The following is a 13,810-nucleotide window of genomic DNA, read 5'->3' as shown; positions in this document are numbered from 1 at the left end:
TCAAAAAAGGTTGAGATTACCTAAAGGATAAAAAAGGGGCAGACTAGGTGGGCCAAGTGGTTCTTATCTGCCGTCAAATTCTATGTTTTTGTTTCTTCTTCTCATCCTTCTCCTTCTTCTTCCCAGTACTTATGAAAGAGAGAAGAGCCCTCCTAATCCTCCTCCCCAGCATGCACAAACATTTATAGTACATCTACACAAATTTTCAGATCAGTCAAAGAAAGGGATTTTAACACTAAGCCTCTTAAATACCATAGTCGTACACCTTACTTAAGGGGGGTACACACGGGGCAGATGTGTGCTCAGTGCTGAGTGATCTAGCAGAGACCGCTCAGCATATATCTCTCCCCCGCTCAGCAATCAGCGGTGAAATGAGCGATCCCACTAGATTTGGCATGCATTCCAAATCTAAAGCCAAATCTAGAGCCAGCGATAGCGATGCACAGGGCCGCGCATCGCTGTCGCCGGCACCCTACACATGGAGAGATCCGTGCTGGAATTCTAAGCAATCTAGTCAGATTGCTTAGAATGTCAGCACTGATCTCTCCGTGTCTACCCCCCTTTAAGAGCTATCAGTGACCTGTGACCGTGTGATTTGTGATTGTCATCCAGTTACGTCCTTTGTCATTCAGTTACATCCTCCTTTCAGTTACAACCTGCTTTATTGAAAACACATTTTTATCAGTAATGTAATACCAAGACTCAGCCCGGTAATTGCTAATATACAACCATTGCCTCTAAGCAGATCTCTATAGTGTGTGGCTGCTTGGAATTAGATGTGTGGCAACAACACTACATAGAACTGCTTACCTGCAATGATTTTATCTGACCATTATAACCAGCTTCATATAGTTAAAATTACCAGACTTCTGATGGGTCATTAGGTCGACACAACTTAGGTCGATGGTCATTAGGTCGATCTCTGAATGTCGACATGGGCATTAGGTCGACATGGGCATTAGGTTGACATGTACTGCTGGCAGAGGTCCCCCTTCCGGCATGCGATGTGCATCGACACTGGTAAGATAGATGCCATGGTCTCCCAGGTGTCCTTGGTCGATGAGATGAGCGGCTCCTGCGCACGGGTGTGTGGGTCTATGTGCACAGTCCCGGGAAACTACGGCTATGTCACCCGCCCACTCTAAATATAAAATATATATATATATATAGATTACAAATTTGTCCCAAAAATTACAAACAGATTTCCCATCAGTATACATTATCTATTTAGAAAACAAACAATTTTTTTTAATTATTATTATTAATAGATTTGGAGAATTTTATTTTAATCTGCACCTGAATTTAACAAAGCTTAATTTAACAATCTCTATATTCAAATATTTTTTTTTTATACTATATATACTTATAGTAATTGATTAAGTCTGTCATGTCTCTGATATGCATTGAAGGATGAATGTGGGACAGAGGTGGAACGGGGACAGAGGGTGAAGGCGGGATACAGTGGCAAACGCAGGATTTCCAGAGGGGGGTTTCGAATTGCAATCCACAATCTCCCACTCTGCGCAACACGGAACACAGTATTAATATTTAACACTATAGATGGTCTATAGTATAGGCTGTATTAAACATAGTTAAATAATCTAAATAGGTCAGGAAAAGGTTAAATATACTAAAAAAAATACACAAACATAACAGAACCAGTACTGCACTTTCTAGGCACACATTCTCCCACTTCACGACGTGGCGCTCCCTGATTGGCTGAAGGGACCCTCTTTGACAGGAGTCAGGGAGGGTCCTGGCAGTCGGGGAAAGGGGTCCCATGTGTAAACATGGGACCCCTTTCAGTGCGTGGTCGGGTTTCCGGTTAGTTTTTTTGCCAAGTACGTGGATTATACAAAGAACAGAAGATACACTGGATTATGTGAGTATAATTTTTTCAACAGGTACCCCGAGGATTCTACATGGAGAAGAGGACCGAGTCTCGTGTGAACATAGGTAAGTATATATGTATGTAGGTGTGCATGTATGTAATAAACTTTTACTGTCACGGTGTGTGTGTCCTGTTTTTTGTTGGGTATTTTTTTAGTAGTAGTACTACAGGTACCAGCGGGCCCGGTTTTCCACCGCATGCTGGTACTTGTGGTTCTCCAAGTACCAGCTTGTGGGGAGGCTTGCTGGGACTTGTAGTACTGCTACTAAAAACAATATTCTGATTTTTTACACTTGGCTATCAGCCCCCCATTCGCCGCCCTTGGATGGGGGGGCAGCCTCAGGCTTCACCCCTGGCCCTTGGGTGGCTGGAGGGGGGTGACCCCTTGATTTAAGGGGTTCCCACTCCAGGGTACCCCGGCCAGGGGTGACTAGTTGGGGATGTAATGCCAGGGCCGCCAGGACCACAATAAAAGTGTCCGCCGGCTCTGGCATTATGTACCTGGCTAGTGGAGCCCGGTGCTGGTTCAAAAAATACGGGTGACCCCTACGCTTTTTGTCCCCTGTATTTTTTGCACCAGGACCAGGCGCAGAGCCCGGTGCTGGTTGATGAAATATGGGGGAACCCCTGTAATTTTTTTCCCCATATTTTGACAACCAGGACCGGCTCAAAGAGCCCGAGGCTGGTTTTGCTTAGGAGGGGGGACCCCACGCATTTTTATTTTTTATTTTTAACACTTTATTTTTTTTACGAAAGGTGCACAATGAAGCCCTGCACGGATCTCACAGATCCGGCCGAGATTCATTGTGTTAATGTCGGCAGTGTTTTACTATTCACTCCCGTAAAACACTGCCAAAAAAAATACGAATGACATCGACATCGGAAAACACGAAAATGCAGAATACGACAGCATAGTAAATTAGTCGTAATAAATTCAAAAAGTTGCAATTTCACACATTCGATGTCATTCGTGTTTGAACTTTAACCTCATTCTGAAAATTACGAATTTTAGTAAATATACCCCTTGGTATAAGATCTTGCTAGTAGCACTGGGCATGTGCAGCAGTTCTGTTCTGTCCCTTACACTGCGTGATGTGGCGGCAGCCCTAGTAATCGTACTGTATACAATTGCCACTGTCACAATTTGAGCTACTTGCCAAGAGAAGAGGGGTTTCCGGGCAATGGGACCCCCCCCTACCCCCGCACGCGTTTGCCTATGGGACAGAACACAGGGGGTGGAGAATGGAGATGGGAATATGGGCAAAGCATCGATGAACTTGTTGCAGTGCCAGTTCAAAACTACTAGTTTTAGTAAAAATGAACAGGGTCTGATGTACCAATTACTACTACTATTATAATTATTGTTGTTATACTTTATATGACACCACAAAGTATTTGTGGCACCATGCAATCAAAATGCAGTAGAAGAAGACAAATAATGTAAACCAATATATTCAAAAAGACCGTACAGGAGATAAAACATCATTGAGATCTCTATACAGCTGAATGACAGGTAGTAACAATAGCAATCAGTGTGCAAAAGCAGAAAGACTGGATCAGAATTTCTGACTGACAAGGGAGTACATTGGAAACATGAAAAGTACAGGGTGAGAATAAGAGGGTGGAGAGCTTACAGTCTTAAGAGAGTGGGGGTAAACCGGAAGGTTAAGTGGGAAGAGGTAGATGGTAGGACCAAGGACATGAGTTGGGATTGAATGAGTGGTGGTAAACATTGATAAACAGGTGCATTTTCAGAGCACATTTGAAGGGATGGGAAGCCTGTGAAGAAGCTCAAAGGGAGGAGAGACTAATACCCCTTTCACATTGCATCAAAAACCCAGTATATTGCCAAGTTTTTACTGTGTCAACACGGTTTGAACTGCAGTGTGAAAGCGCCATTATGAATTTACCGGGTCAAACAACCCAGTATTTCAACCCGTGTAAAAAGAAGGATCCTACATGGGTCGGAACCGGTTCATTTGGCAGTGTGAAAGCTTCAGACCCGGTATATTCAACCCGGGAATCTTAAAAAGGAGGTGATAGGTTGTCTCCCTGCATGATGTCACCAGTCTGAAACCAGAAATAACAGGCAGCAATCTGTAAACAGTGAGTCTTTATTTATACTGCATTCACAGTGCTACAGTGCATGGACAATATGGCAACCTGGAGTGAGGATGAAGTTAGGGAGTTGTTGAGGATAAGAGGGGAGGCTGAAATCGCCAACCAAATTACAGGGACTGTAAAGGATGCAATGAACTATAAAAACATCAAAAAGATGCTTGCAGCCTCTGGTTTCCACTACTGAGCACTCCCAAACCCCTCCTTGTAATACCTTTCAGACCTCATCAATGTGAGACAGAAAAGTCCATTTAAAATGACATCACACTGTTTTCAATGGGTGAACCGGGTTCAGTGTGAAAGGCACCAACCCGGGAATAACACGGTAATAACACGGCTTCAAAATGCGATGTGAAAGGGGTATAGCGTGTTCAGAACTTGGTTGGAAGCGTGTTCAAAAGCCAGTTCCTTACCGGGTTAGCGATGTGAAAGCGGTATTAGTTAAAGTGATGATAGAGGAAAATTAGATGAGATGAGCAGCAGCATTGAGGATAGATTTTAGAGGGGATAAGCAGGACAACTGAAGAGCAAAGAGTAAGTGGTTGCAATATGAAATGAAAAGGGCATGAATAAGAGATTGGGCTACCCTCAGGTAAGGAAGGGTCTGAAGTCAAAACAAGAAGAAAAAAGCTTTTTACTAACAGACCAAGAAGTATAAGCAATACGATTTAAAACTACATGATGATAGAAAATACAGAGATCTTAGTTGCATATACAGTATTTGCAAATAGATGGTTAAGCCACGCTGCTTCAAGGCTTCTCTAAAACTGGTGGTTGCTACCGCTACACATAGAAAAATATATCTAAATTGAGAGCCAGATCTCCTGGAGTCACCCCTAGATCCTCCAAATGGCACTACAAGAACCAGCGTGCCCCCCAAATGCTGGTCCCCTCTATGCCTCTCTGAACAGCAATATAAAATGGTGGTTGCACAATCAATTTAGTAATACCTCTCAGGTGCATGAAAGGAAGGGGTTATACTAAACAAGAAAAAGAGAAAAGGTTTCCCCTGAGCACACCAAGAAGTATCAGCAATAAGACTTGTACCCTTTTTCTTATTTAGCTACTCTGAATTTGTCTTGTTTGCATTGTTTTATCCCAGATTAAACCTTTTCTGTGTCTATTCTAGTTACCATCACTTTGATATCTGCCCATCCTCACTTATGAAATCTAGTGATGAGCGGGTTCGGTTCCTCGGAAACCGAACCCCCCCCCCGAACTTCACCCATTTTATACGGGTCCGAGGCATACTCGGATTCTCCCATATGGCTCGGTTAACCCGAGATCGCCCGAACGTCATCATCCCGCTGTCGGATTCTCGCGAGATTCGGATTCTATATAAGCAGCCGCGCGTCGCCGCCATTTTCACTCGTGCATTGGAAATGTTAGGGAGAGGACGTGGCTGGCGTCCTCTCCGTTTATTAATGTTGATGCAAATATTTGTGCTTATTGCTTAATTGTGGGGACTGGGGAGCAGCTGTATTATAAAGGAGGAGTACAGTGCAGAGTTTTGCTGACAGTGACCACCAGTATACGTTGTCTGCCTGAAAAACACTCCATATCTGTGTTCAGTGTGCTGCATATATCTGTGCTTACACTGCTTAATTGTGGTGACTGGGGAGCAGCTGTATTATATAGGAGGAGTACAGTGCAGAGTTTTGCTGACAGTGACCACCAGTATATGTTGTCTGCCTGAAAAACACTCCATATCTGTGCTCAGTTTGCTGCATATATCTGTGCTCACACTGCTTTATTGTGGGGACTGGGGACCAGCAGTATTATATAGGAGGAGTACAGTGCAGAGTTTTGCTGACAGTGACCACCAGTATACGTTGTCTGCCTGAAAAACACTCCATATCTGTGCTCAGTGTGCTGCATATATCTGTGCTCACACTGCTTTATTGAGGTGACTGGGGACCAGCAGTATTATATAGGAGGAGTACAGTGCAGAGTTTTGCTGACAGTGACCACCAGTATACGTTGTCTGCCTGAAAAACACTCCATATCTGTGCTCAGTTTGCTGCATATATCTGTGCTCACACTGCTTATTGTGGGGACTGGGGACCAGCAGTATTATATAGGAGGAGTACAGTGTAGAGTTTTGCTGACAGTGACCACCAGTATACGTTGTCTGCCTGAAAAACACTCCATATCTGTGCTCAGTGTGCTGCATATATCTGTGCTCACACTGCTTTATTGTGGGGACTGGGGACCAGCAGTATTATATAGGAGGAGTAAAGTGCAGAGTTTTGCTGACAGTGACCACCAGTATCTATAGCAGTACGGTACGGAAGGCCACTGCTCTACCTACCTCTGTGTCGTCAAGTATACTATCCATCTAGATTCTATACCTGTGGTGCATTTTAGTTTTGCAGTTTGCTGACAGTGACCACCAGTATAAATAGCAGTACGGTACAGAAGGCCACTGCTCTACCTACCTCTGTGTCGTCAAGTATACTATCCATCTAGATTCTATACCTGTGGTGCATTTTAGTTTTGCAGTTTGCTGACAGTGACCACCAGTATATATAGCAGTACGGTACGGAAGGCCAATGCTCTACCTACCTCTGTGTCGTCAAGTATACTATCCATCTAGATTCTATACCTGTGGTGCATTTTAGTTTTGCAGTTTGCTGACAGTGACCACCAGTATATATAGCAGTACGGTACGGAAGGCCACTGCTCTACCTACCTCTGTGTGGTCAAGTATACTATCCATCTAGATTCTATACCTGTGGTGCATTTTAGTTTTGCAGTTTGCTGACAGGGATCCACCAGTATATATAGCAGTACAGTACGGAAGGCCACTGCTCTACCTACCTCTGTGTCGTCAAGTATACTATCCATCCATACCTGTGGTGCATTTCAGTTGTGCGCAGTATATATAGTAGTAGGCCATTGCTATTGATACTGGCATATAATTCCACACATTAAAAAATGGAGAACAAAAATGTGGAGGTTAAAATAGGGAAAGATCAAGATCCACTTCCACCTCGTGCTGAAGCTGCTGCCACTAGTCATGGCCGAGACGATGAAATGCCATCAACGTCGTCTGCCAAGGCCGATGCCCAATGTCATAGTAGAGAGCATGTAAAATCCATAAAACAAAAGTTCAGTAAAATGACCCAAAAATCAAAATTGAAAGCGTCTGATGAGAAGCGTAAACTTGCCAATATGCCATTTACGACACGGAGTGGCAAGGAACGGCTGAGGCCCTGGCCTATGTTCATGGCTAGTGGTTCAGATTCACATGAGGATGGAAGCACTCATCCTCTCGCTAGAAAAATGAAAAGACTTAAGCTGGCAAAAGCACAGCAAAGAACTGTGCATTCTTCTAAATCACAAATCCCCAAGGAGAGTCCAATTGTGTCGGTTGCGATGCCTGACCTTCCCAACACTGGACGGGAAGAGTTTGCGCCTTCCACCATTTGCACGCCCCCTGCAAGTGCTGGAAGGAGCACCCGCAGTCCAGTTCCTGATAGTCAAATTGAAGATGTCACTGTTGAAGTACACCAGGATGAGTATATGGGTGTTGCTGGAGCTGGGGAGGAAATTGACAAGGAGGATTCTGATGGTGAGGTGGTTTGTTTAAGTCAGGCACCCGGGGAGACACCTGTTGTCCGTGGGACGAATATGGCCATTGACATGCCTGGTCAAAATACAAAAAAAATCACCTCTTACACACAGCTGACAACCTCTTACGGAAACTGAGGAACATCATCGCAGAATGGCTTACCCCAATTGGACTCTCCTGGGGATTTGTGACATCGGACAACGCCACCAATATTGTGCGTACATTACATCTGGGCAAATTCCAGCACGTCCCATGTTTTGCTCATACATTGAATTTGGTGGTGCAGAATTATTTAAAAAACGACAGGGGCGTGCAAGAGATGCTGTCGGTGGCCCGAAGAATTGCGGGCCACTTTCGGCATTCAGCCACCGCGTGCCGAAGACTGGAGCACCAGCAAACAGTCCTGAACCTGCCCTGCCATCATCTGAAGCAAGAGGTGGTAACGAGGTGGAATTCAACCCTCTATATGCTTCAGAGGATGGAGGAGCAGCAAAAGGCCATTCAAGCCTATACATCTGCCCACGATATAGGCAAAGGAGGGGGAATGCACCTGACTCAAGCGCAGTGGAGAATGATTTCAACGTTGTGCAAGGTTCTGCAACCCTTTGAACTTGCCACACGTGATGTCAGTTCAGACACTGCCAGCCTGAGTCAGGTCATTCCCCTCATCAGGCTTTTGCAGAAAAAGCTGGAGACATTGAAGGAGGAGCTAAAACAGAGCGATTCCGCTAGGCATGTGGGACTTGTGGATGGAGCCCTTAATTCGCTTAACCAGGATTCACGGGTGGTCAATCCGTTGAAATCAGAGCACTACATTTTGGCCACCGTGCTCGATCCTAGATTTAAAACCTACGTTGTATCTCTCCTTCCAGCAGACACAAGTCTGCAGAGGTTCAAAGACCTGCTGGTGAGAAAATTGTCAAGTCAAGCGGAACGTGACCCGTCAACAGCTCCTCCTTCACATTCTCCTGCAACTGGGGGTGCGAGGAAAAGGCTAAGAATTCCGAGCCCACCCGCTGGCGGTGATGCAGAGCAGTCTGGAGCGAGTGCTGACATCTGGTCCGGACTAAAGGACCTGCCAACGATTACTGACATGTCGTCTACTGTCACTGCATATGATTCTCTCACCATTGAAAGAATGGTGGAGGATTATATGAGTGACCGCATCCAAGTAGGCACGTCAGACAGTCCGTACGTATACTGGCAGGGAAAAGAGGCAATTTGGAGGCCCTTGCACAAACTGGCTTTATTCTACCTAAGTTGCCCTCCCTCCAGTGTGTACTCCGAAAGAGTGTTTAGTGCAGCCGCTCACCTTGTCAGCAATCGGCGTACGAGGTTACTTCCAGAAAATGTAGAGAAGATGATGTTCATCAAAATGAATTATAATCAATTCCTCCGTGGAGACATTCACCAGCAATTGCCTCCAGAAAGTACACAGGGATCTGAGATGGTGGATTCCAGTGGGGACGAATTAATAATCTGTGAGGAGGGGGATGTACACAGTGAAAGGGGTGAGGAATCGGAGGATGATGAAGAGGTGGACATCTTGCCTCTGTAGAGCCAGTTTGTGCAAGGAGAGATTGATTGCTTCTTTTTTGGTGGGGGCCCAAACCAACCAGTCATTTCAGTCACAGTCGTGTGGCAGACCCTGTCGCTGAAATGATGGGTTCATTAAAGTGTGCATGTCCTGTTTATACAACATAAGGGTGGGTGGGAGGGCCCAAGGACAATTCCATCTTGCACCTCTTTTTTCTTTCATTTTTCTTTGCATCATGTGCTGTTTGGGGACAATTTTTTTGAAGTGCCATCCTGCCTGACACTGCAGTGCCACTCCTAGATGGGCCAGGTGTTTGTGTCGGCCACTTGTGTCGCTTAGCTTAGTCACACAGCGACCTTGGTGCGCCTCTTTTTTTCTTTGCATCATGTGCTGTTTGGGGACTATTTTTTTGAAGTGCCATCCTGTCTGACACTGCAGTTCCACTCCTAGATGGGCCAGGTGTTTGTGTCGGCCACTTGGGTCGCTTAGCTTAGTCACACAGCTACCTCATTGCGCCTCTTTTTTTCTTTGCATCATGTGCTGTTTGGGGACTATTTTTTGAAGTGCCATCCTGTCTGACACTGCAGTGCCACTCCTAGATGGGCCAGGTGTTTGTGTCAGCCACTTGTGTCGGTTAGCTTAGTCACACAGCGACCTTGGGGCGCCTCTTTTTTTCTTTGCATCATGTGCTGTTTGGGGACAATTTCTTTGAAGTGCCATCCTGCCTGACACTGCAGTGCCACTCCTAGATGGGCCAGGTGTTTGTGTCGGCCACTTGTGTCGCTTAGCTTAGCCATCCAGCGATCTCGGTGCAAATTTTAGGACTAAAAATAATATTGTGAGGTGTGAGGTGTTCAGAATAGACTGAAAATGAGTGGAAATTATGGTTATTGAGGTTAATAATACGATGGGATCAAAATGACCAGCAAATTCTATGATTTAAGCTCTTTTTGAGGGTTTTTTGTAAAAAAACACCCGAAACCAAAGCACACCCGAATCCGACAAAAAATTTTCAGGGAGGTTTTGCCAAAACGCGTCCGAATCCAAAACACGGCCGCGGAACCGAATCCAAAACCAAAACACCAACCCCGAAAAATTTCCGGTGCACATCACTAATGAAATCATCTACTTATTTTCTTTAGTCACCTAGTGCATGCTGCGTATTACACAGATGTCTGGAAACATTATCTCTGTAATATCCCTTTTGCCCAAAAAAACAGGTCTGACCAGGGTAGTTAAACATGGTTTCAAGCTATGTCACAGCAGCTTTAAACCCTGTTCCCAACGCAGGCTGGAACCTGTGATAGTGGCAGATATTTCCTCTACAGGCTTTTGGAGATGACATCATCTCCAAGAACCAGTGAGCCAGCACAACCTATGCTTTTAGCGTGACCCGGGTCAGATAACCAGGGTCACGCGTTACACTGCACCGTTACCCGGACTTGACTCTGGTAGCTACCAGGGTTAGATTCCTGGGTAATGCAGCATTTTCCATCAAACTTGGACCTTGGTTGCCCCGGCAATAATCCAGGTTATAAGTTTGGTGGAAAAAGGGTATAACTGTTTCTCTGTTTTTGCTATTTGCCTATTTTTAGGGACTTTGCAACATATAGGTCTACTATTTGTGATATAATCTCATATAAATTAAATACATGTATAGAGTTGTATGCATTGTGCGGAAGGACAGCTCATATCTATATGGTTGATTCTTTACCTGTCATCATTGTCAATGTACATTTTCACAAGCCCTATCCTTCATGAAAAAGATAAGTCTGAAAGTCACTACTCTACATAACCTGATAACCTGCAATAGTTACTACACCCTCTCTGAAAGGAGCCTACAGTATGTGGTGTAGTTTGTGTTTTAAATAACCAGATCAAAATCCACTTGGGATTGACCACATATTAATTTAGTTTTGCCATAAAACTGGTCAAACATACTTATTGGCCCTAATGTCATCCTCGTGTTTGGCTGCAGAACTGAATGTATGAACTACCTAATTTGGTCCCCTAAATGGGGACCAAAATTCACATTGAACATCTAATTGTGTGTATGGTTGGGCATCTATAGAAATATATTAAGTAGACTGCTACTTATAATGGGATGTGCTACCTAGCTGGGACTTAGTACTACAACATAAAAACAAGAGAGCAGGTGCAACCATTAGAATTATAATAAATATAATAATTATACATCATATCTGAGGTTTTTGGCATAAAATTGTCCAATATTATGAGCATGCCCACCAAGCATCAAGGTAAACTCATCGGGCAGGTCCCTTACACTGTAGGGGTTTGCCTTCGGGGCGCAGGGCACCCCCAAACCAGCTATAGAAATACCCTGACCACATATCAGAATACAAAATGGGCTGAACCATACAAGTACATTTTCAAACAAAATAGGACAGGTAGCCAGGTACAACAAATAAATGTGCATACAACATAAAGTTTGCTTGATGGAAAACAACAACAGTACTGTGTGATAACAATTATCTGGACAAGCCGTAATTGACATCATCATGAGTCCACCAATGTGTATATTCAGCATATTCATTTCACTGTTTCAGCAGTTTCCATCCCAGGCCCGCCAGGCCCACCTGGACAACCAGGAATCCCAGCATCTAGAAATTTGGTAAGTTAATTTCAATATACTGTTTTAGTGCCTTTATTTTTAATATAAATAATAAATATGTTACCAGGGTCAAAAATGTAAAACCGAGTAGTAGGGTAGACAAGAAATACATTTGTACAATCGTAGCCTTCTTAACTTTGAAGAAATATCATAAACATCAGTGTTTAAGCAATACTTGTATAAAATGTAATATGCTAGTAGAAATATTTTGTATAAATGGCATGGGGTCCCCCACAAAATAATTAACCAGCTACTGCCCTCTGCGCCTAAGCTGGTATTGAAAAATAGGGGAGGGGAAAGGCGTGGAGTTTCTGATATTTTCTAATAACTAGCACTAGACTGAACCAGCCAAAGCAGCTGGTGCTGTATCAGGAGAACGCACATTGTGGATTACAGGTCCCAGTACCAGCATGCCCGGACATCAAGAGCCCACTGGTATCTATACTCCATCTGTAAAAACAAATATTACACAAAAGACAGTACACACACACAAACACACACACACTGAATATTGTATGAATGGGTCTGTGCTGATTGACAGAGCGTGTACTGCTCTGTGCACTGCCGCAAACTGACCAATCAGTGCAGCCCATTTCTTTCCTATGCAGAGTGTCCCCGAGTGACCCCTCATTCACAACGTGGCCCCCAGAGGAGCAGTAGCAGTGGGGGGTTTTTTGCCTAGATTTGGGGATGCTACCCGGACTGAAATGGGCACTAACCCCTTCATTTTGTAAGTAATAAATGGATGAATGAGGGTTGTGCCAGGATATCTTTCTTTATTAAAATACTGCAATATTTGGTGTGTGTATACTGTCTTTTTTGTGTTGGTAGTTTTATTTTTACAGGTATAATACAGGTGCCAATGGGCTCTTGATTTAAGGGAAAGCTGGTGATGGTGGTTTGACAAGTGCCATCATACCCAGGCAGGCTTCCTGGGACATGTAGTGTACCTGTAAAGAACAATTTTAATTAAAATGTTTCCTTCATTCCCAAAACCCTATGAGTATGGAGAACTGGGCTTTTATCCCAGGGCTGACTGTCCTTGTGGAGAGGGACCCCAGTGTGTGTCCATGCTGGTTGCCATTATGGCAGTGGGATCCCATGCTGAGTGTCCATGCTGGTTCCCATTACGGCAGTGAGATCCCATGCTGAGTGTCCATGCTGGTTGCCATTATGGCAGTGGGATCCCATGCTGTGTGACCATGCTGGTTGCTATTATGGCAGTGGGACCCCATGCTGTGTGTCCATGCTGGTTGCCATTATGGCAGTGGGACCCCATGCTGAGTGTCCATGCTGGTTGCCATTATGGCAGTGGGATCCCATGCTGAGTGTCCATGCTGGTTGCCATTATGGCAGTGGGACCCCATGCTGTGTGTCCATGCTGTGTGTCCATGCTGGTTGCCATTATGGCAGTGGGATCCCATGCTGTGTGTCCATGCTGGTTGCTATTATGGCAGTGGGACCCCATGCTGTGTGTCCATGCTGGTTGCCATTATGGCAGTGGGATCCCATGCTGAGTGTCCATGCTGGTTGCCATTATGGCAGTGGGATCCCATGCTGAGTGTCCATGCTGGTTGCCATTATGGCAGTGGGACCCCATGCTGTGTGTCCATGCTGGTTGCCATTATGGCAGTGGGATCCCATGCTGTGTGTCCATGCTGGTTGCCTTTATGGCAGGGGGACCCCATGCTGAGTGTCCTGCTGTTGTCACATCATGCTGCTGCAGCTGGTTCAGTTTAGTGCTGGTTATGAGAACCCACTCTGTTTATTCCTCTATTTTCCAGTACCATCTTAGGCCCAGAGACCTGTAGCTGGTTAATGATTAAAAAAATATTTGCACTTTTAAAGTTTATCACAACAACTTGCCTGCCAGACGCAAATCTCTTATTTGGGCGAATTTGCAGTTGGCTTTGCGGCAGGTTCTAAACTTACCCCATATAACACTAGGGTGACTATTCTTCTACCTAAAAAAAAATCATTGATCCTGAGCTGATGGTTTATTGATTTTTTTTTTCCATGATTCAGTTAAAAATGGAAAAAATGTAAAATAACCTTCAT

At 44.6% G+C, this 13,810-nt stretch overlaps 1 protein-coding gene across 4 annotated transcripts in view; it reads left to right on the top strand.

Moving 5' to 3' along the window:
- Positions 1-13,810, top strand: part of COL15A1 (collagen type XV alpha 1 chain) — a 596,673-nt gene that overhangs the window by 557,807 nt on the left and 25,056 nt on the right. For 3 of the 4 annotated variants that reach the window (XM_063922777.1, XM_063922778.1, XM_063922775.1), the window contains one exon: positions 11,688-11,752. In XM_063922777.1, coding sequence (XP_063778847.1) covers positions 11,688-11,752 — 65 coding nt within the window. The remainder of the gene's footprint in view (positions 1-11,687; positions 11,753-13,810) is intronic. The other variant, XM_063922776.1, reaches the window with a different exon arrangement.

Source organism: Pseudophryne corroboree, chromosome 5 (assembly GCF_028390025.1).
Source record: "Pseudophryne corroboree isolate aPseCor3 chromosome 5, aPseCor3.hap2, whole genome shotgun sequence".
Lineage (NCBI taxonomy): Eukaryota > Metazoa > Chordata > Amphibia > Anura > Myobatrachidae > Pseudophryne > Pseudophryne corroboree.
Note: the sequence above shows the minus strand (reverse complement) of the source record. Positions and strands in the feature narration are given on the sequence as shown.